We start from the raw sequence: 24,442 nt of genomic DNA, 5'->3' as shown, positions 1-24,442 counted from the left end.
GTCCGTCACTGATGTGTCGGCGTCAATTGTCTGTATGTATGATGTTTCGACATTGTCGGATGTCATAGTTAATGACGTCGTCTTCTACGTTTAAAGAATAAACTGTCTTTTAAGTCAGAAAAGATGCCAGGATAATAATGTTGTCAATTGTTCGAATACATTAGTCTCACTAACCTGACTTGTATACTACTTACCAACGAAGATGCTTATATGGTCATGGAAGTAACCCTTAGAAGTGATAGAGTTTGAGATGGACGACGTTCCAACTTCTTGGGGACGTACTTGCCATCTTTGGTAATTAATCTATATGCGCCGTTACCTACCACTTTTTGGATACGATACGACCCTTCCCACGCTGGTGCTAACTTTCCCGCCTTGATTTCTTTTGTATTTTGGAACACTTCTCTGAGGACCCAATCACCTACCTTAAACGTCTTTGCCTTGACGTTTTTATTGAAATTTCTGGCCACTGTCTACTGTTGCGACGCCATACGGACAAGGGCAGCTTCCCTTAGCTCTTCACTCCCGACGAGGTCGTAACTTATTTCTTCCTCATTCCTTTCTGGTGTCAACAACCCATACCTTGCTGTTGGGATTCGCACTTCTGGGGGTAGGACTGATTCACAGACGTATACTAAGGAGAAGGGTGTATGTCCCGTCGCCGTCTTAGGAGTGGTTCTATTTGCCCACAGGATCGACGGGAGCTCTTCGACCCATTTACCTTTGGCCGCCTTGAGTCGCCGCTTGATGACTTTGATGATAGACTTATTACTTGATTCAGCTTAGCCATTGGTTTGGGGATACCTAGGCGTTGCGGTACTTAGCTGTATATTCTATTTCACCAAGAAATTATGGGTTGGTTTGCTGATGAATTGGGAACCGTTGTCGCAGATGATTTCTGAAGGAACTCCGAAACTGCAAATGATGTTTCGTCATATAAAGGCAATACCTTCTTTGTCGCATACCTGAGTTAAGGAGTCAGCTTCAATCCATTTGGAGAAATAATCTGTTAGTGCCAACATAAACACTTTATGTCCTAGTGCTTGAGGGAGTTTGTCGACGATGTCCATTCCCCACCTCATGAAAGGCCATGGAGTGATAGTAGGGTGTAACTTCTCTACTGGTTTGTGCGACATAGCTGTGTGTCGTTGGCACGCATCACATTTCTTAGCGTACTAGTTGGCGTCATGGCGTAATGTCGGCCAATAATATCCCATACGCAGGGTTCTATTAGAAGGCTCCATCCACCCGAGTGATTACCACAACTTCCTTCATGCATTTCTTGGAGTACTTGTTGGCACTCGTCGCCGCCGTCAAGGCATCTCAAATAAGGTCCTGCAATAGTCTTACTAAAAAGCACACTGTCAAGCAAAGTTATTAAAATCACGATTCAAATTTTATAATCTTACGATTTTACGATTCAAAATATGGTAGACGATTCGATTCACGATTCTAAACGATTCTATACATTTCTATTGACTAGCGAAAACCTCGCAAGTTTATATCATGCTAAGAAAGAAAATAAGAGATATATATTGTTAGTTATTGTCAATATAGTGGGTAAACAACTATTTTTTCCAACTTTAGGTCTTTTAACTTATAATTTTAGCATATTGAATCAAAATTGAGTGCAATATCTTGATTATACATGTTTGTAGAATCTTACGATTCTACGATTCGATTCTAAAGGTTATTTTCGATTCAAACTAGAATCTCGATTTTAACAACATTGCTGTCAAGCAGAATGTACATTGAAGATTTAAAACGTACCTTTCGGGCTTGTAATTTATCTTCGGGGAGGATGTTGTCCTTGAGATATAAAATAATCGGTGTTTGCCAACTTTGTGACGTCGTCGTGATTTCGTTAACGCTATCATTAACGGATGGTCGGCCGCTGGTGTTGATAGGTGCACTATATGTATACTTTTGAATCCCGACTTTCTCATAACCGATCCAATATTTGCTAATCCATCTGCTTGTATGTTTTGATCCCTGTGGATTTGAAAAATGTTAAAATTTTTAAACGATTTTACCTTGATCTGGACGACGTTTAGATATGCCGTCATTTTAGAATCTTTAGCGGCGAATTCTCCTTTGATTGGACTGACGATCAATAATGAGTCATTGTAAGCTTCGACTTCAGTAGCGTTCAGGTGTTTTGCCAGAGTCAGCCTAGCTAACAATGCTTCGTACTCTGCTTCGTTGTTGGTGGCTTTAAAATCGCAGCTGATAGCTCGAGCTATGATGTCCCCTTGTGGCGACTTCAGCAATACTCCGAGCCCAGCGCCTCGGAAATTGGAGGATCCACCTACATGCAAGATCCATTTGTTGTTAATAGTACGAAAGACATCTTTCCCTAATCTTCTGGATGCATGAGTATTTGATTGTACCCGAAGAACGCGTCCATAAATGTCAATAACTCGTGCCCGGCTGTGGCGTCCACTAAGGCATCAATGTGGGGCAAAGGGAATGTATCTTTCGGGCAAGCTTTGTTGAGATCGGTAAAGTCGATGCAAACTTGCCACTTGCCATTCTTTTTTCCTACAACAATGACGTTAGGTTGCCAATCAGGATACTTAACTTCCCTTACCTTACTGGTGCTAATCAATTTCTGGACCTCGTAATTGATAATTTGATTTCGCTCGGGGAGGAATTTCCGTCTTTTCTGTTTTACGGGATTGTAGTTGGGGTCGACGTTAACGTCAGGATCTATACATGTGACATCTTCATGTGACCATGCAAAACAGTCAGCGTTAGCCGTCAAAAATTCAATTACCTGTTGTCTGACGTCGGGAGACAGTGATGCCCCTATTTCGATAGTTCGGTCGGGATTGCTTGGATCTAGTATGACTTCATATACTTGTTGTTCATCAAAATCTTGCTCTCCCAACGCCTGCATCTGTTATTGCTATGCCTCCATTTTTCGCGGTTTGAGGGAAGTCTTGTAGCACTCCTTAACAATTCGTCTGTCCCCTTTGATCTCTTGTACCCCCCACTTGGTGGGAAATTTCAGCGATTGATGGTATGATGACGGGACAACCTTCATGCTATAAATCCAAGGCTTGCCTAAAATGACATTATAAGAAGGACAGTCGGCGACATAAAATTTAGTTGGCATGTTTACTCCCTTAGCATAAGTGGGTAGCGTCACTTATCCCATAGTGTGTTTAGCTTCGCCGCTAAATTCGACGAGGACAGTAGATTTCCGGACGATGTCGCATTCATCGATACCCATGTCTTCCAAGACGTCTTTCATGAGGACGTTGGCTGAGCTGTCAATATCAACTAGCACACGTTTCAGTAAACAATTACTATCAGTAAGGGATATTACCAGTACGTCGTGATGTATGTCTCTGTCATCACCGAGATCTGCATCATCAAACGTGATGGGCATAGCTTCGAGTTCATGTCACGCGGGTGGTGGATCTCTTTTGGGACGGCGTCTTGATTGAAGTCATCTCGTGTGTGTCGCTTAGCTGCAGAATAGGTTAGTCCACAGATATCTGATCCACCACTGATAACATTGATTACCTTTACATGTGTCGGCGACGAATGCGGATGTCAGCGATCTTCGGACTTGGACGCCGTCTCCTTTCCTCTCTCGGTCAGCCGATCTTTGAGATGACCTTACTTGAGGAGGTGAGCTACTTCTCGTCTTAACGCGACACATTCGTCGGTGTTGTGGCCATGATCACCATGAAACTCACACCATTTGGACTTGTCGCGCTTGGGCGCCGATTTGTCATTCCTGAAAGGTCATTTAACAGCGTTACCCAAGGAATGTAATATATTTATGATACCTGGTGTGTCGACGTTGAAGCCGTATTCAGTGATCTTCGGCGGCAGGCCAGGATCGCTTTTCCAGTCCCATACAGGCCCGGGCTAACGGACATTATGAACTTGCTGCGGACTCTCATAGGGTTTTTGACACCATGAGCTCTGCTTGGTAGTCGTGAACTTTCGGCTATCTGCGCCGGCGTACATCTTTCTCGATTGCATATCTTCTTCCAGTCGGATTTGGGCTAAAGCCTTGGCTTGGGCATCTTCGAACGTTGGACAGGGGTATTTGGTTAGCTCCTTGTAGAGGTCAGACTCTTCATCCAACCCTCGCCAAAAGGCTTCAATGGTAGTTCTGGCGTCGCAATTCAGGATGGACACCGTCTCCCTGTTAAACCTGTTCACAAATTCTTTCAAGGACTCGTCAGATTTTTGCACAATTCTATGTAAGTCACAAGCTTGTTTTCGATTTTACGGCCACTAGCAAATTGCATATTAAAAGCATTTACTAATTGAGCGAAAGAAGATATGGTCCCATTATTGAGATTGATAAACCACTGCAATGCTGGGCCGTCAGCGTCGAGCCGAAAGCTTTGCACATACATGCTTCTCGCCTGTTTTTCGGGATAGAAATAGTGATCATCCTTTGTTTATATTGAGCGACATGGTCGTTTGGATCGGTGGTGCCGTCATACAGTTTCATGGTTGGAACAAAGAATCGCTTGGGCACTTCGATCAAGGCAATAGGATCAGCAAAGGGTGAATCGGCATAGCTATTCGGTGTCGCTTTCTCCATAGGTCGAGGACCGCCTAGAATACGAGGGATCATGTCTTATAATTGTTGCAGGCGTTGCTGGACAGGATCGTCAAGGCGGGCGTGTGGCTGCATCTGGAGCGGTCTCTATGAGGGATTCACGCCACCACCATCTTCATTACCATCGTCCTTGTAAGACTCGACGTCGTCTTCATTAATAGCGTGATTCAATGGGGTCTCAAATCCTTCGGCGTCCAAGTTGGGCATTTTGGGGACGCCGCCAGTATTGCGAGATTTCGGCCCTTTCGAGAATTGTTGGGCTGATTTCAAACTTTGATTCTCCATGCAAGACGCGACGTAGCTTTCTTTCAATGTGGCCATCTCTGCCTTCACACGATTGATTTCATCGATGACCTCCTGAGTGGTGATCCACGGGCCTGCAATTGAAAAAACAAAGAGGGGAGAAAACGAGAAACCGATGTATACAAAGCAATGAAAAGTGAAAATTATGAAAGTAGGTATAGTAGTCTTGTTGTGGCCCCACGATGGGGGCCAAATTGTTCATATCGATTTTGTAGTATGTACACAAAAGGAATTGGGGAGCCATCAACAAGATCTATATACTTTCTAGAATAACGAATATAAATAACAAGAACAAATAATGAACAATAAAAGGAGAAACAACGAAAGAATTGTAGACGCGGAAAACCCAATGAGAGGAAAAACCGCGTGTGACACTCTTGATCACCAATCCACTATTTGGCAATCGTTGTCAATGACAATGATCAGTTACAAGTGTGAGTATTATTAGATTATCTTCTCGGCTACAATTTTCGGCTACTGCTGAGAGAAAAGGGCTGATATCTCATAATTATGTGTGTGCGAATGTGTTAATAGTATCTAGGTTACAAAAAAATGAGTAATGTATATATATATATATATATGAAGAGCATATTTCCATAATTTCATTAGATTCCTGCGCATGACCTGGGCCACATCAGCTGATGGAAACAACCACTTCCTCTTTCTGCTCAACCGCCGAAATACTGATCTCCTTGATAATGGGGTCTGCCACGTCACTGATGCTCAGAGTCCTCTCTGCGCTTTATTTGAAAAATCAAATTATGCCGCCAATGTACAAATCCTGGGCCCAACAAATATTGTAGATTGAATTGAATCAGAGAGAGAAAACTAAAGTCGTTTTGATGGACAGAAAGAAGAGTTATAGTTCTTTCAGAAGAGAGAGAAAGGATTTCTCCTTTTATAATAATAGTAGCTAACAAACTAGCTAATAGAAAATATAAGTTAGGTACAATAAGGATTAACAACTTGTTTATTACCAATGGCGGATCTACGAATTGGGCCGCGTGGGTTCGGAATAATTTTAATATAATTTTCAAATAAAATTTTTCTATTTGGAGTTGTAATTTTTTAAAGAAAAGGAAAAAAATTAAACCATTCAACCATTGTACTTAGCGTGACTTTCATTCTTGATTACATAATTACAAAAAAAAATATGGTAATTATTTTTTTATAGTAATTAAAGACTATCAATTTTTTAACAAGCTACAGAGTTATACAAACTACGAATTGAGTATTAACTATTAAGACTTTTTTCATTGAATTAATTTATCAATTAAGTGTTAAAAGTTAAAACTATATATATACACGTATATGTATAACAAAATATGAAACTTTAACAATTAGCTAACATAAACATGACGTGGACAAAAAGATAATGAAAATTAAACAAAATCTTACCTTTTACTACATTTGTACTTGGTAGGACGGAGAGAATCATAGATAAAAGAGAGAGCATAAAAAAAATAAAGGGAGGATTAAAAAAAAGAAGAAAAAAGACCAAGAATATAAAGACGTAAGCCTAAAGGGCGGACAAAAAAAAAGGAAAAAGACAACACACACTAACCAGGTTCGAACCTGAGATCACTGAGCGGAAGAGCAAATAGTAGTACACATGCTTTATCATTGAGCTACAATACCTTTGAGTTATATAAGGCGATGTGTTATATATATTATATTTTTGTTTTTCCCCAGTTTGCCTGCTTTTGTCCCGAATCCACGTGGGTTCAATTGAATCCACTGAACCCACGCTAGATCCGCCACTGTTTATTACAACAACAATCTACTAAGAAAGTATCTATAGCTTTACAATCTTCATATCCTCCCCTCAAGCTGGACATGGGTGAGATCAACAATTCCAAGCTTGGAAGCAAGATTATGATGTTGAGGACCAGGAAGAGATTTTGTCAATAAATTTGCAAGTTGATGTTGACTGAAGATATGACAAGTCTGTAGGAATCCAGCTTAATCTGCTCACATACATAGTACAATCTCTCTTTAGGTGATTAGTTCTTTCGTGAACACTGGATTCTGAGCAATGTGTTCAGCAGCAGTGTTATCACATTGTAAATAAATAGGTAAAGGAACAAAAACTTTCAAGTATTGCAACAATTCTTCTAACCAAACAACCTTAGAAGTTGTGCTGGACATGCTTCTATCCCCTGCCTCAACAGATGACTTACTAACATTTTTTTTGCTTTTTAGTTTTCCAAGATACCAAGTGAGAACCCATAAATATACAATATGCACTAAGAGACCTGCTAGTGAAAGTGTAAGTACTCCACTCTGCATCACTGTAGGCAAATAAATTAAGATCATTGCTAGCAGAACAAAAAAGACCAAAATTGAGTGTGCTCTTGAGAACCACATACATAGCTTCTTGCATATATGTGATTTTCTAGGGCATGTTAGAAATTGTCTAAGGTGATGTGTGGCATATGATAAATCTGGCCTAGTGATGTTAAGGTATAAGAGTTTTCCAACTAGCTTCCTGTAAAGCCAGGCTCTTCCAAAATATCTCCCAAATTAGTAAGAACCAAACCTTTTGGTAAAGTTGAAGAAACAGGCTTTGAGTTATCACATTGTATTAAGTCCTTGATAATGTCATTGATGTATTTCCTTTGACTAATCAAGGTTCCTGAAGCATTTCTAATTACTTCAATACCCAAAAAGTACTTCAGTTCACCTAAGTCTTTAGTAGTAAACTCTTGATCTAAAGTAAGCTCCATTACATTTATTTAAGATTGAGATGTACCAGTGAGCACCATGTCATCCACATTGACAAGTATGACAATAAACTCTTCTTCTAAGTCTCTTATAAACAGGGAGTAATCTTGTTTTGACTGAACAAAACCATGAGAGACAAGAAATTTACTAAGTTCTTTATTCCATTGTCTTGATGCTTGTTTTAAATCATACAAGGATCTTTTGAGATGACATACTTCATTGTGTTCAGCTTTCTCATATCCAAGAAGAGGTATCATATAAACTTCCTCTTCTAAACACCCATCGAGGAAAGCATTATTGATGTTCAATTGACAAAGAGGCCAATCTTTAGTTGTGGCAAGTGAAATGATAACTCTAACAATTGCAAGCTTAACAACAGGTGAAAAAGTATGAGTGAAGTCTTCACCTTCAACCTGTTGATAACCAGTAGCCACCGGTCAAGCCTTATATCTCTCAATACTACCATCTGCTTTGTGTTTACTTTTAAACACCCATTTAGAGCCAATAGCCTTTTTTTTTATTTGGTAACTAAGGTAACGGAGTTAACCGCCAATTCCTGCTGCATAGCTGCTTTTCATTCAGGAAATTTACTAGCTTGTTTATATGAAGTAGGTTCAGATGAAGGAATATGATTGAATTGAGCTTGAAAAGAATTTGTAGTGGAAGAAAGAGGTAGAGTAGGACAAATGAAATCTTTTAATTTGGCAGGAGGTTTTGATATTCTATGAGATTATCTAACAGGAGGTGGAATAACTTTAGTAATATCATTATGGGAAGAGTGGGAAACAGGATGAGTCAGGAATATGATGAATAGAAGAGGATGAATGAGCAGAATTATTGTTAAAAAATGAGTTTGTATCAGAAACATAAGTAGAATGTTGTACATTATAATGAGCAGAATGATCAACTGAAGAAGTATGAATAGTAGGAGTGTGATTAGAAAGTTCATGTGAGGTGGGAAAAAAAGAAGTTTGAGGCTGACGAAGAGAAGAGAAATAACCAAAGGATCATCAAACTGGATTACCAAGGAAGATGTAGGAACAGGAGACTATGTTGTGTTAGAAGAATGGAAATACAGTTTCTTGGAAAATCACATCTCTGGTGGTGAAACATTTGTGAATATCTAAGTCATACACTTTATAGCCTTTCTGTCCAAATGGGTACCCTATGAAAATGCATTTTTTTAGCTTTAGGACTAAACTTATCTTTTGCTCTATCCATGTTATAAGCAAAGCACGACAACCAAATACCTTTGACATAGAGTAATATGGGTTTTTGTGAAACAAAAGTTCAGAAGGAGTTTGCCAATCTATAATAGAAGAGGGCATGAGATTAATAAGAAAATTATATGTGAGGAGACAGTCTCCCCAGAATTTAGTAGGTAAGTTGGCATCGAATTTTAAACCTCTAGCAACCTCTAACAAATGTCTATGTTTTCTCTCTACACGACCATTTTGCTTAGGTCTACCTACAATGCTAGTTTGGTGAAGAATCCCTTTGTTCATGTAAAGATTGAGACATTGCTTTTGACTGATCTCCCTTGCCATTATCAGAACTAATAGCCTTGATTTCGATGTTGAATTGTGTTTCAGTTTGTATGAAGAATGATGCTACAATCTTATACCCTTGCATTTATTGTCAAAAAGAAATGTCCACTTACACCTACTGTAATCATCAAGAATGGTCAAGAAGTATGAGGCTTCAGACATAGATTTGGTTTTATAAGGACCCCATAGGTCAAGATGAACAAGGTCAAAATAGGATTTTTCTCTATTTAGACTTCTCTTATAATGGAGCTTTGTGATGTTTAGCAACAATACATATATGCTTGTTTCCACTCATTGAAGATTCTATCTACGGGGAAGAAGATTCATTTCTTTTGCGATTGATCTCGTCCTTTTTTGATTCAATAACACCAACAGGGGAATCGGAGAGTCTTGCATCAGTAAGGTTCATTGGTCACTTATGAGATTTGCAAAAGAGCACCATCACCTTTCTGGCTGGAAGCATCAAATAATCACTTAAATGATCACAAGAAATGAAATCAAGGTGTTTCATTTTTGACATGGAAATATGACTTAATCTGGCATGCATTAAACTAATGTATTCAGAAGGTTGTTTAAAAACTTTAGGTGTAATTTTTGAATGAGAAGTGTTAGTGACAGCAACATTTGTGACAACAGAATAAGAAGAATGTGTTTGAGATGAGTGATGAGATGATGATCTAGATGAATGAAGTAAGTATAATCCTTTGGATTTATGACCAATAACAAGAATTTGAGTATCTGCAAAATTACAAAAGACACTCAGAGGATTTGAATACTACTTCAATTGTAGAACTAGCTATTAATTTTCCTACAGAAAGCAAGTTATGCTTAAAACTAGGAACAAACAACGAGAATTTGAGTATGTGCAGAATCATAGAAGACACACTCACAGGATTTGAACACCACTTCAACTGTAGATACATCTATTAATTTTCCTATAGAAAGCAAGTTATGCTTTAAAATAGGAACGAAAGGCACATCAAGAATTATCAAGTCAACAAAAATAACAATTTCTCCTATTTCAGAACCATAAGAACAACTGCCATCAGGTAGTCCAACCTCAATCATATTACTCAAAGTTTTCTTATGAATGACTAAGTTATTATCAAAGGTCATATGATATGTGGTCCGGAGTCAATAATCCAAACATCAGACTTGAAAGATATCATGTTTTCAGAAATTATACCTGAACAATTGGCATAGACTCCATGATGATTGTTTGAAGATTCTCCAACAATCTGCTTGCCCTTCATAACTTTCATTTCTTCCTACATTATGTTTTGCATCATCAGAGCATCATGACCATTGTCAGCATTGTCATGTGAATAAGAAGGTCCTCCAGCATAGTCAAGAGGATTGTCTTATGTGTAATCAACAATTTCAGTATGAACATAAGCAACCATTCTCGATGATGAACCGGATGGACTTTGCTTCTTAGTGAACCAATCAGGAGGAAAACCTTCCAGCTTAAAACATACATCCTTGGTATGTCCCGGCTTCTTGCAGTAATCATAAAACCTATCTTACTTGTCCTTCTTCCAATCTTTCTTGAACTTATCCCTATGATAAGAAGAAGATTGATGCTTCTGTGCAACAAATGCACTCACTTCATGAACACCAGGACCACTATTCGTGCTACTGACTTCTTTTTGCTTCTCCATTTGTTGTACCAAGTAAAATGCTCTACATATAGGTGGCAATGAATCCATTACAAGTATGCTACTGAGCATTATCAGAGCCACTATTAAGGAGAGACACTATTAAAGCTTAGTAAGAACCGCATTAACTTTTCTCCAACTTCAAAATTAGCTAAATGTTTTAAAAAACTATAACTGCATTTACTAAGAATTCCACAAGCACAAGAAGGTAGGCTCCTCAAGTTCTGTAATTCGTCCCAAAATCTTTTCAATTTACCATAATACACCATTATCGATTGATTTTCTTGCCTTAAATTGTCCCATTCACGTCTTAATTAATTAGTGGCGGAGCTAGAATTTCAAAATCGAGGGGTCACAAAAAATACAAAGGATATTCAATATTGAAAAATTTACAACGCAAAGACACATTGTCTAATATTCATTGTCAATACATTCCAAACTAAGAAAAAATTACATAAACAAAAAAAAAAAATTACAAGTGCATTCGAAGAATCTTCATTTTTTTGATCTAGGTGTATCACTCATCCTTTCCTATATTCATTATTTAACACAAATTAACACATATAAACTAACTACTAAACTATATGAAAATCAATCAATAAATTACCATCATAAAGAAACTAAATAATCATAGAAAATTATAAATTAATTACCACTACCTAATTTATACAAATTTGCATTTCACAAATTCAACAACATTCACAAAAAAAAAAAAAAACAACAAACTAACTAATAAACTAAATGCACCAATCCCTTATCACACCTTACAAATTCGAAAATTCACACATATATGCAAATATTACAATTAATATCAACCAAATAAGATTTAAATATACAATTTAGGAGTTAGGAAATAAATAATGTAAAAGAATTAAAATTTAAATTCTGCAAATGTTAATAAAATAATACCTGTTGGCGTGTTGCGATATGGCTGCCTGCGGGCTGGTCGGAGGAGGCAAGGAGCGGTGCTGCGGTGCCGCCTGCCGGAGTGCCGGTGCGGGCAGCGGTGCCTGAATGTTGACTGGGCAGCCGACAGTAAGAGTGTGAGAAGGCAATGAGTGGGCTAATTTTATTTTTTTTTAGCGTTAGAAATTGAGAATTGAGTAATTGACTGTATTGGGAAAGGAATGAGAGAGAAACTGGTAGTTTTCAAAATTAAATGATTTTTAATTTAATTTAAAATTTGATAAGAATTGAGAGTTGGGAAGTTTGGGAGCACTATAATTAATAAACATATACAAGTGGGCCAAAAAGCAGAAACTGACATTAAGAGTGCAGCGTGCCTTTTGTGCTTTTCCCTAGTTTCATTTTTTTTTCATGAAAAATCTTTAATTTTTTTTAAAAATTTGAGGGGTCACGTGACCCAATGTGGCTCCACCAATGTAATTAATATATCAAAGGTCCATTAGATTGAGCAATGTATTCGCAAATTTCATGCCATAGCTAAGAAGAACTCTCAACAAAATTAAAATTTTCAGTAAAATCTTCATTTATTGAATTAACCAGCCATCAAATCACCAAATAATCACATCACATCGAACGATTAAAGTCTTTATCAGATTCATCAGGTTTTATAATAGTTCCTTCAATAAAATCTACGAAGAAAGTATTTACACCTTTTATAATCTTCATAGTAATAGAAAGAAGTCATTTACACTCTAAGTTCGTCATAACCGTATTTCTCTTATTTTCGGCCAGTCTTATTACAGGAGTTCTCGAACAAAGCGGGGTACAAGCCACAGGGTACTTGTAATGAATCATATAATTGCAACAGCGCATTAACGACAAAGACATATAAGCGAAAGAGCAAACTTTTTCGGGATCATGACCTATCGAATGTAAACTCAATGGTTAGCTAAAATAACACTTGGCTAAAGATGACACATCATTTTCCTTAACTAATTCTATCTTTAGCCAACTTCCCTTTAGTGGCTTAGAGCAACTCCAATGGTGCAAAAAAAGGACTTGCTAGCAAGTTTGCAAAAATACTTAGCTAGTTGCTTAACCATTGGAGTACAAAATGGAGTTTTGCTTTGATAATAAATTGGCTATATAGAGCAAATTAGCTTAGCCAAAATATCGCGTCCTACCCAACAAATAGCTTTTCAATAAGTGATATTTTATATATAAAGAAAGGAAAAGGTGATTGTGGAACCTACCTAAGCAACAAAATAGTTTAGCTAAACCACTAAAGAAAAGTTGGCTAAAGATAGAATTAGCTAAGGAAAATGATGTGGCATCTTTAACCAAGTATTGTTTTAGCTAACCATTGAAGTTGCTCTTAACTAAACTTGCTGCTTAGGTAGGTCCCACAATCACCTTTTCCTTTTTTTATATATATAAATTATCACTCTATTTGTTGTGGGACCCAACATTTTGGCTAAGCCAATTTGTTCTATAGAACCAATTTGCTTAGCAAAGCAAAACTCCTTTTTATGCTCCAATAGTTAAGCAACTAGCTAAATATTTTGCAAAATTACTAACAAGTCCTTTTGCATCATTGGAGTTGCTATGAGAAGTTGTTAAAAATCAAACCTAGCTTTTATCCCAAAGTAATGAGGTGACACCAAAAACTACCTCGCAAATGACCAAAACATCATCGACTTCCTATGACCATCCATCCATCCCTCTCTAAACAAAAGCACACCAACACTATAAATAACATGGAAAAACAAGAAACTCTGTTTGGTCAAAATTTTAGTTAAACTAAACAAGATATTTTAGTACAAGCCACGCTATTTCAGAAAAAACTTTATCTACCCAGTGGATCAACAACCCACTACTAATAAAAATAAAACCTTGTAAAAAAAAATAATAATAATGGGATCCGACTCATCAATTCTAATAGTTTTTTAATGTTGCATTTCTAGTGAATTAACTACCCACTGGGTAGATGTAGCATTGCCCCTATTTCAAATCACTTCTGTGATTAAGACCCAAGGACCCAAAAAGCAAAAGTCCATAAAGCCAAGCATTTATTAAAGTACTTGAACGTGAGAGATAAAAGTCCAAAAAACAGTTGAAAGCAAACAGCAACCAGCACATCATTTTCAAACAACAGAATTACAGTGGAGTACCAATTGTATCTATTTGTTTTAAAAGCAAACCCAGATGCTTGAACAAGCTCACAACATCTATTTGTTTAAAAGCATATTATACGATAAGACAGTCCACCATAAAAAAAACTAGGCTTCATTTCTAGAGTTATAGAAACGTTCTACAACACCCAATGACATGTCGTATTCTTATCACTTAGCCATGATGGTTTGAGCTTGAGCTTCCTGCTGCTGCTGGAAGTTCAGTGGCCTCCTGAACAGCATTATGTGTGGCTCAGGACGGTGGATCGCGTAATGCACCCAACCGCGACTCTGCTGAACTCCGATTGCCCGCCATTCATTCTGCAAAATCACCCAATTCATCCACAATCAGACTTCAATGTTAACCCTCCCCTCATACACGAATACCTCTTAATCTACAATCAGACATCAACGTTCACCTTTGAAAAGGCATTACTCCGATTTCGAATAAATACAACTTATTCAGTTCATTTATACACCATTTCATTTCAATTCCTAACCCTCGATAGAAAAAATAGGTCAATTTTCATGTCTCTTCATCACTTTCCTACTTCATAAAACATAAATACCAATTCAAATAGAAACGCAGTGCCAGGGTGGTAAGACCTAGCAAATTGCCAGAAAATATTCAAATCATAGCAATTACTTCAATTCTCAGATCAATAATATCAATCCAAAATTCACGAAACCTAATACAATTACATAAATTAGAATCGCAAGCAGTGAATTTAAATCCAAAGTTTAGTTTACATATATTATATGATTATATGATTATATGATTCTATCAAGTTACGGTGAAAAAACCACAAAACAAAATGATTAAAAATGGAAAGAAAAACAAAATAAAATAAAATTGGAGATAATTTAACCTCAGAGAGAAGGCGATTCTTAGGAAGAAGTTTAGCAACTTCAGCTGGAAGAACAACATGCCTGAAATCAAACCAACAAACTTAACCCCCAAAATCAAAACCCTAATTTCCATCACCACAAAATAAAACTTCAAACAAAAAATTAAATCAACCAAATAACTCACACCTGTATTCATAGGTATCGTCGAAGTACTTCTCAGAGTACTGGATCTGACCCATTTTCTTCTTCTATTTAACTCTTGAATATAAGTATTGAGCAAAAACTGGAAAAATTCAGGAAAAAACTAAAATCAATGATCAAATATCAAGAAAAAACTAAAACTCGGTTATAAATTTAAGGATTGTTTGAATTTGAAGAAAAAATAATTAGGAGAGAGAAAATGCATACCAGGAGGATGAGAGAGAAAGTGAGTGGGGGCAAGAGGAGCGGATGAGAAATAGAAGAGAATTAAAATGGGAACGGGAATATTAGAGGGTGGAAAGTGAAGTTAAAAAGAGTTAAAGAAAGTTTATACGGGAGGTTATTTTGGAAGATTATTCTAGAAATGGAGGGTTGTTTCGGATTTTTAAGGGTTTATTTTTGTGGAATTTGAAATTTGAATGTGATACTTCCCCGCCTACTAAGGTGAGTTTATATACTTTCTAATTTCTATTGGATGACCGTTGGGAACTTTTAATGTGGGGGATAGATCAGGGATGAAAATGGGTCGGGTTTGCGATGGGTTCTGAATCCAGATTCAGACTCGTAAATTTAAATTTAGACTTAGACCCGTTTAGGTATACAAGGTCTAGAATATCTGACTCATACCTAAACCTGTAAATTTGGACTTAGATTTAGATTCGCCCCAAATCCACATGGTCTAGAAAATCCAGACCCTTATCCAAATACAATGGATTCCGTGGCTCCTGGATCTAAAACAGGTTTCAAGCTTATTAGGAGTTTCGATTATTGTTTTTAACTTGCGAATTTTTTACACCCGTTTTTTGAGTTATTAAAACAATAAAAACAAAATCGTAGTTTAATTCTTGTACAAACATTTAAAAATAAAATATCCACAATAAGTTGACTTGACTCTTGTTAAAAAGTATTATTACATCTTTATATATTTTATACTATAATAAATTGATTTTTCACCATATATCCCCGGGACCCCGACAGTTTTTTTATTCACCGTATACCTCGATGTTTTCAAAATTCATCGTATACCCCTCAATTTCTCAATAATTCATCATATGCCCTTAATGATTAACGATTAACAACTTTTTTTTATCATTAACCCCTGATTCCGTTACCAAATCCTAATTAACCCCTATTTGAGTCGTTGGCCTTAATTGAACATCATTGAAACACCACGAAAAACCCCTTTTAGCTCTTTTCCTCCATGACTCTTTTTCTTCTTTTTTGGACTGAGGTGTTGTTTCAATGCTAATCTGTTAGGGTTAATGAGTGAAATAGGGATTAAATAAGGTTTATTAATGACCAAAAAAATTGATAATCGTGAATCATTAAAGGCAAATGGCGAATTATCAAGAGATTGAGGGGGGTATAAGGTGAATTTTCAAAACATCAACGGTATATGGTGAATAAAAAAATTTATCGGGGGTATATGGTGAAAAATTCATATAATAAATATATTTAATATGTAAACGAAAATGGATCTACGGGGCAGGTCTGAGTCGGATCTGAGTCTGAAATGATGAGAACCAGACTCGAATTTTAACACATATACCCAGATCCGATCCAGACCCAATGGGTCTCAGTTTTTTTAGACCCTGACTCATTAGAATGGGTCGGGTCCAACTAGATCTGGGTCGGTATTGGGTCCATGCACATCCATGGTGTAAACCTGGACAAGAGCCAGACCGGACCTGTTCACGGGTTCGACCCGCAGGCTTGGGGTAATTTCGGGTCGGATCAGGCCCGGACTCGTGAATGGCGGGTCAGCCGGGCCTGAAATTTTTAGATTTTGTCCATGGCCCACCCCAGTTCGACGGGCCATGGACAAAATTTTAGGGTTCGGATCTAGGGGTATGGCTAGAACCGACTCATACCCTATGTACTAGTCCCTTTAGGTTTTTTTTTTCGTTCTCACTTTTCTGTAAGCGTCTTCCAATGCACCTCTTTGAATTTAAGTATCTTTCATTATATATTTGTAAAAATTATAACGATCAAATATTAATAAAGTAATAATTGAGACAAATCAAACAACACCCAACATGACTATATTTTTTCTTAAAAATTGAGAAGACTCATCCTAATTATGAATGACGTCAAGTTTCCAAGTGAGAAGATAAAAAAAACTTGACGGAGTGCCCCATATTTTAGTATTTATTTAAATAATTAAATATTTATTTTCTAAAATAAATATTTTAAGCAAAGGATATTTTAGTAATTTCCAGGTTTTAAACTATTTTGGCGGTAGATGGCGCCAATATTTAATTTGTCAAAATTCTGAAATTAAAGCCTAGTCAAAAAATTTATTAAATAAGTTTTTTTCAAAACATTTAAATGATGGTGTTTTCAAAATACACACAAAAAAAGGAAATTTAAAAAGGATGGCCGACGACTTGATTTTTTAGAGCTCCCTAATTAATGTGTAGGTTACAAATCTTGGTTTAATCTACTAATTTATGTTGAAGGTTATAAACTATTTAATTTTGGAAATTAAGTAGTACCTATTCTACAACTAAGCACCATCTTAGTGAGAAAAAACCCTCTCTCTTTTTTCTCTCTAAAACCCTAGCCTCCTCTACCCCTTCTTCATCAGTTAGGGGCTTCTATGGATGATTTCATCCATGGTAAGCCCCTTTTGCGCTTTGATTTTCAGTTTTTATTTCATTTTCTTGATTTGTTGAATAAATTAGTATCTCTTTATGAGATATCTTCAAACCCTATTATGGGGTTTTCAGTCTCTGTTTTGGAGATCTCCTTCTCCCCTATGGGAGTTGTGAGTGTAGTTTTTTTGTTTTTAGGTATGAGAAATTGTTCTTATTGGTTGAAGTTCGAGACTCAACATGAAGGTATTGGAATTTCGGATGCGGTTAACATGGTTCGATCAAGAATGCTCTTCCCAAACTATGTCAAAATGATAAACTTCCTCATCAATAACTGTTTGATTCAGCAAATACAAGGGGGTTGCGCTGTATTGCTCGATTTGGTTCATTATAGTTTCTTCGAAGACGAATTTGATTTAATCTTGTTTAATTGTATCTTGTTTTTCTTTAATATCTATTGTAGATATCGTTTGGCCTTCAATTAATGAAATTTCTCTTTCAAAAAAAAAAAGTACTACCTATTCTACTCCTATAAATACCAAATCACTTAAGCCATCTTTTCCACACAAAAACTTTGAATAATCCAAACTCTCTTATTTCAAGGTTAATCCTTCTCTTCTGAATCTATTTTAGTTTTGTATTCTTTATTCAAATTTCAATTTTATTTGGTTCAAGAATTTTTTTTTCATATTTCTTACTGAAAAATATTAGGCAAAATTAGCCTTAACACCCTTAAATATAGCACGGGTGCACCAAACAACCCTAACTACGACTTATACGCAGAACACCCCAAAGTACGGACCTAGGTGCAGTTCGTATTATAAATAAGGACGGTGCCGAAACACTCATTGAATTCTCCTCCCTTTCTTATTTTCTTCTTTTTTAACGTTTATTTTTTTTTACTTCAACAAAAAGAAGGCACATGCTTTCATTTTCTCCTTCCTCAATTAAAGACAAAGACTTTCTTCCCCCAATTGCCTCTTACTTTCCCAAATTTCCTCTTTATTCCCAAATAAATCATAAATTATGAAAGACTGAAATCCGCATAATAATAACGAGCTTATCTTTATCTTTAATTTTCAAGACGAATTCAAATACTAGTTTAAGTAATGGTAGGATTTATTGTCGATATCGATTGCCTGCAATAGTCCAAACTACTTGAAAGTTCAACTACAATAAAGGAAAACGCTTCTACGGCTGCCTAATATCTAGCACTCGACTTATAGTCGGTGAGAACTGACCTCATTTTATGGTACGTATTGCACCCAAGTCCGTACTTTAGGGTGTTATGGCTATAAGTCTTAGTTGAGGCTATTTGGTGCACCAGCGCTATAGTTCAGGGTGTTGAGGCCAGTTTTGCCAAAATATTATTCTCACGATAGGTTATTCATATTTAAATTCATGATTAAGTTCATGTGATAAGTTACTTTTATGATTTTCATATAATTGGCTGGTTAGGAGAATGCACAAGCATAAGACTACGTGAAGATACTAGTATACTCTATGTGCAGGATCAAGGTATGTTATGTAGCTAGATCTTTTGAAATATGGTTTTATGTATGTGTTAAAATTGTTCATTGATTTAATGATTGAATGGATTTAGATTTAGAAATTCGGTTTAAAATGGTTACAACATTTTATTATTCACTCTTGAAAGTGAAATCTAGGAATAATTTTATCAATCACTTTTATATGAAAGTTTTGTTATCCTTTTTGGAAAATTAAATTATTATTACAAGGAATGATTTGATTGGTTTTTATGAACTTTAAATGTTCAAAAAGTTGTTTATGAGAAAAGAAGATTTATCCAAGACTTACAAGTCATATTATTATTACCACTTGATTAACATCAAGAAAGGTTTATGCTTCAAATCTCACTTGTTGACAATTATAGTTACCCCTTGATATAGATCTGTGATAGGACGGCTAGCTTCGGGGGTGCACACACTTATGAAAGGGAAGGGAAAATGAAAACATGAATTGTTTTCAAGATTATTTTTATCCAAGTTATTTGGAAAGAGTTTGTTATTAAAGGTTAATCTTGAATTATTAGTTAAGTGTTTGGAAATAGTTTATTATAAAAAAGTTATTCTTAAACTATTAGTGATGGACTTTTCGAAATATAAATTGTTACGAACTAGCAAATGTGTTACTTATCTTGTACATTTCGTACTTATTTGTATACTGACACATATTTTCTTTTTCCTATATGGCTTTGCCTTATATACCTATACTAGGGGAAAAAAAGGAAGGGTTGCGTTTTCTTTAAAACGCAGCCCTATAAGTAATAAAGGCCTGCGTTTTTTAAAAAACGCAACCCTTTATGGGCTTTTTTTTCCAAAAAAATTTGAAATGAATTCGCGGGCTTCAAATGTTAAGTGGGCTAGCTAGGGTTCTCACAATGCAATTTGCTCTCCCTCATTCTCTCTCCTCTCTCGCCCTCCTCCCTTCTCCTCCTTCTCTTTCACCCTCCGGCTGCAGCAACATTTTACAGACGAGATCGTCATCCGTCTTCCTTGTTCGTCCTCCTTGTTCATCGTTCGTTCGTCCTCCTCGTTCGTCGTTCGTTCGTCCTCCTCGTTCGTCGTTCGTTCGTCCTCCTCGTTCGTCGTTCGTTCGTCCTCCTCGTTCGTATTTCATTCCTCTTCCTCATCATCTTCCTCTTCTCCGGTGATGAGCAGCGGAAGGTCTAGACATGATGTTGTTGGTGATCAAAACATCACGAGATCGAAGAGGCTTGAACTCTGAAATTACATATGGTAATATTGTTACAATTTTCCAGTTTTTTTTTTTTATAAAATAGAATACACTCGAGTGTCAAGAACGTTTCAATAGAGAATATTGAAGAAGCTAAGGATGCTGGTGATATTTCCTTCGAAAATTTTGTCGATTATTTCCTCAATTTGTTTAAGAGATTAACTAAGTTTGAATATTGTGTAAATGGTTTAGTAGCATAATGGTATACGTTAAGGCATCTCGCGGAAGGAAGGATGGAGATCCAACTGCTGGAAAATGACAATTAGTTTGGTTAAGCATCTATGTTACTTAATGCTTATTCTCTAGAAGAAGGTGTAAAGCGCTATGGCCGTAGTCCCTGTTCAAGGAAGTCAAATTCATGAAGAATTGAATCTGTAGTAAAGTGTAAGCATGGCTGCAGATTTCAGGGAATGCAGAAGAAAACTGATAAGCTATAGTTTGTTGTTTCTCGGAATAGGATGGAGATTTCACTTTGTAAGGGCCTTAAATTCTGAAGGTTGATTATTCTTCTCTCTTTTGTGTGCTTGTATTTTTAGTTATTGTCTTCTTCTTCCACTTCTCTGTTTATATTGTTGTCACTCTCTCGAGTTTAAGGTCAATCCTTCGCATAGTTATCTGCCTTTTCTCTTCTGCGGTCTCACTTGCATTCAATCTTAGTGATTCTTTCTAGTATTTTTTTTCATCTGATCTATAGGCCAGCATTGTGAACAAGATAAATACCTCAGTGGGGAGTACTTTTTTTCATTTTTAGATCTATAAATTTCTACTGTTCTTGTTGATTTTCCCTATTGTAAATTTCTTGATATACTTAAGGGTAAAAAAATGTCAAAAAAAAAAATTATTTTTATTTTTTTAATTATGGGTGTCGAAAGGGCTGCAGTTTTGTGCCAAAATCGCAACCCTTTGTACAAAGAAGGGCTGCGTTTTAAGCAGAAAACTGCAGCCCTTCCAATAGGAAAGGACTGCGTTTTTGGGCCTCAACTGTAGCCCTTCATTGTGAAGGGCTGCGGTTTAAAAACGCTTCTATAGAAAGGGTTGCTGGCCAAAAATGCAGCCCTTAGGGCTGTTTTAACTGCAACCCTTTCGTTTTTTTTCCACTAGTGCTATTTGCACGCAGTTTTACAGGTGAATTTTGGATGTGCATGGGAGCATACTAGGAAGGGGGATCTTCACCTATATTAGAGATGTTTTATTTATATTGAATTTGAGACAATATTTACTTTTAATAATAAAGAGTTGTTATTATTTTGGTTGAAGTCTTCCGCTGCAAGTTATTTGGGTTAGTTAATAGTTGATTGCCGCAAGCGTGTAAGTCACGTGGCGACAATACTCTTAATTACTCAAATATTATTTATTAAATTATTTATTTTTAAGTGAGTAATTAGGGGGCCGGGTGTTATAAAGTGGCATCAGTTTTCCAGGACTATAAAAGATGAAAGTTGACCATTAAAATTGATGGGTAGATATAAGATGGACATATAGAGTTTCACATTTGCATTATAAATGGTTGCTGTCAAGTTTATTGCTTTCTTTTGTTACAATTTGTATAGATGCATCTTGCTAGTACCACAAAAAAGGTATTTTTTTTAATTATTTGGAAAGATGAAAGGTGTAGATGTGTTGGGGTGACAAGTTCTGTCTAGGATTAGGAAGGCTCTCGTCGATGTTGTGATTAACTTCCTTACCTAGGAGGTATAATTACCTTAGCTATTCTATATCTTGAAATCAAGTACACTTTAAAATTTTGAAATAAATATTTTAAACCATAGTGGTGTATTTAGTACAAATCTTGGACCATTTTATAATTTTAGTTACCATATATTAGTATAACTCTATTCATTGTTGTTATTCTTGTAAAATCTGAATTCTTCTTGCTTTTATATAATGGTTGTATATGGTAATTGAATATAGAGGAAAAGGTTGATGTTACTCCCTATGTATGGGATAAGCAAGGAAGTAATATTATATTGACTAGCAAGTAGAAGTATCATGTATTATATTTCTTTCAATGATATGCGAGTAAATTTGTTAATTTTTTTTGACCTACACCTGTACCTATTGTTGCGGTTTCTAGTAAAAACATGTACTACTCTAAAGAACTTCTTTTGGAAGGAAAACACTCCCCGAATTTATAGATCATATTATTAATACATTTGATTGGGAGCCATGGGTCAGTGAGGAACCCTACCAAGTTCTGTTAGCCTTAATTCACCTTCCTCAAACACCCAAAAATACTAAACTCTCTATGATAAATATGGTAATATAGTCTTACCAAATGGGGGATGGAATAGGGATAATCATGAGTTCTACGAAGTATGGTTAGCCACTATTCTTCATTTTAACATTGAATCAATGTATACATAATTAGATGGAACATAAAGGGATGGGGATATTGAGATTGACCTACCTAGCCCAGTATCTATAATTTTTTCAGTTGATAGCACGGGATATGAAGGTTCATCTAAGCCCGATAGCCTAGATATACCCTCGAGAGTACCGATGCCAATATGATTATATGACCATTAATGCGTTGAAGAATGTTATTGAGGCAAATTATCCAAGTTTGAAGTCTCCAGTAACTGTAGACATATATAATTTTGTTTTGGTCATGAAACGACCTAGTTGTCTTAAGAATATTTTGATATACACAAATGTTCTAGTAGTTGTTATGTATAAGGCCTAATATTTGGTCATGATATATGAAGTATGTGATTGCTATGTTTTAAACTAGTTATACTTACATGTTTATTGCATTGTTTGGTAGTTACACAACTATACTATGAATATTAGTTGATATTTTACTCAAACACTCTTACTTCTAGCAAAATGGCAAAAAGAAGGAGTATGAGTTCTATGAACTAGTAAAGATAACCGAAAACATCATTCAGGTGATAGCTACTCAAGAAACCAAGCAGAGTGAAATCGATCGCTTTGGTGAGGTCTTTAAGAGGGTAGTAACAGCCAAACCTCCGACTTACCATGGGAAAGAGGACCCATCTAGTTTAGAAAACTGGATCCGAGAATTCGATAAACTTTTTGATGCCATAGTGTGCCTAGAAAACCTTAGAGTTAAAAATGTTGTTTATTATTTGAGAGATGAGGCATACCTATGGTGGAAACAAAGGAAACATGATCTCTTAGAGGATCCAGACTTTGGGTGGAATGAGTTTAAAGATGTCTTGAGGACTAAATTTTGTCCTCCGTACTTAAAGAAGAAAAAAGCTATGGAGTTCACCAATATGAGGATGGGAACAACGTCCGTTAATGAATACTATAGCAATTTTTTGAGTTAATGAGGTTTGCATATGAAATAGTACCGTCTGAGGCTATGAAGGCCCAAAGATTTGATCAAGGGTTAACCTAACTCTCCAAAGTAAGCTGGTAGGTGTAACTTTTGAGCCAGTTGATGAAATTTATGGTAGAACTGCTCACTTTACGGTACTAAAGGAAGAGTTTGAAGGAAATTCCTCTAGGGAAAAGAGGAAGTATAACAGCAATGAAAATCAATAGAGTGGAGATAAGAAGGCTAAGCCCAATGATGGTTTTAACCAAACTAAGAAAGATAATAGGTACCCTAGTAGGAAGCCTAGTTTAGAACCAATGGAATGGAAACAAAGTCGAGAGAACATTCTTCAGTAAAAGATGTGATAAGAATCACCCTGGAAAGGATTGTGAGGGAAACTTGGTGATGTGTCGTTATTGTCAGAAATTGGGGACATCAGAAGTATGAGTGACTTAGAAAAGCTAGTGGAGAACCTGCAGTTAAACCTGACTCGAGTAGTAAGACCCCTCAGAATGATCAACAAAAGTCATCTTCTTCGAATGTTGGTATTAGACCAAGGATGGAGAATAGGTCTAAAGGCAAATCAGTTTTCGTCATGAACTGCCATGAGGCTGAGAATGTTTATGAGGTAGTAGTTGGAACCTTTTTCATTAATTCTCTATCAGTCAAAGTGTTATTTGATTCTAGAGTATCTCATTCATTTTTCTAGCACTTTAGTGGATAAGCTTGAGTTAAGCAGTCCAGTGTCTATTTTATTAGAAATTGCATTGCCATGAGGAGAGATTTTTAGCTGTACTAAGTTGTATAGTCAAGTATCTTTAATGATAGCTGAGGTAAACTTTTCGTCCGACTAAGTTA

At 36.3% G+C, this 24,442-nt stretch overlaps 1 protein-coding gene and 2 long non-coding RNA genes across 3 annotated transcripts; 1 reads left to right on the top strand and 2 right to left on the bottom strand.

Annotated features, from left to right (window-relative positions):
* Window positions 1-5,841: 5,841 nt before the first annotated feature.
* Window positions 5,842-12,986, bottom strand: LOC125493486 (uncharacterized). Its single transcript, XR_007270083.2, has 3 exons — window positions 11,733-12,986; window positions 10,352-10,848; window positions 5,842-6,861 (listed from the first exon to the last, which is right to left on the bottom strand). It is a non-coding gene; the product is annotated as an uncharacterized LOC125493486 (long non-coding RNA).
* Window positions 12,987-13,842: 856 nt separating this feature from the next.
* LOC104903574 (cyclin-dependent kinases regulatory subunit 1) lies at window positions 13,843-15,356 on the bottom strand. The gene is made up of 4 exons (XM_010691621.4): window positions 15,158-15,356; window positions 14,936-15,032; window positions 14,770-14,830; window positions 13,843-14,221 (listed from the first exon to the last, which is right to left on the bottom strand). Exons 2-4 carry the CDS (start codon window positions 14,986-14,988, stop codon window positions 14,072-14,074), a joined length of 264 nt encoding a protein of 87 aa, XP_010689923.1. The 5' UTR covers window positions 14,989-15,032; window positions 15,158-15,356; the 3' UTR covers window positions 13,843-14,071.
* Window positions 15,357-19,870: 4,514 nt separating this feature from the next.
* On the top strand, window positions 19,871-20,929 carry LOC130590115 (uncharacterized). Its single transcript, XR_008967782.1, has 2 exons — window positions 19,871-20,303; window positions 20,494-20,929. It is a non-coding gene; the product is annotated as an uncharacterized LOC130590115 (long non-coding RNA).
* Window positions 20,930-24,442: the final 3,513 nt, after the last annotated feature.

Source organism: Beta vulgaris, chromosome 9 (genome assembly GCF_026745355.1).
Source record: "Beta vulgaris subsp. vulgaris cultivar EL10 chromosome 9, EL10.2, whole genome shotgun sequence".
Classification (NCBI taxonomy): domain Eukaryota; kingdom Viridiplantae; phylum Streptophyta; class Magnoliopsida; order Caryophyllales; family Amaranthaceae; genus Beta; species Beta vulgaris.
The sequence above is the reverse complement of the archived record's forward strand: the minus strand, read 5'-3'. Positions and strand labels throughout refer to the sequence as shown.

Excerpts from the sequence above, each read along its gene's own strand:
- LOC104903574 (XM_010691621.4), bottom strand. The coding sequence starts at position 14,988 with ATGGGTCAGATCCAGTACTCTGAGAAGTACTTCGACGATACCTATGAA. Across the intron at positions 14,831-14,935 it reads GACGATACCTATGAATACAG|GCATGTTGTTCTTCCAGCTG; the intron begins GTGTGAGTTATT and ends GTTTGATTTCAG. Across the intron at positions 14,222-14,769 it reads AGAATCGCCTTCTCTCTGAG|AATGAATGGCGGGCAATCGG; the intron begins GTTAAATTATCT and ends GTGATTTTGCAG.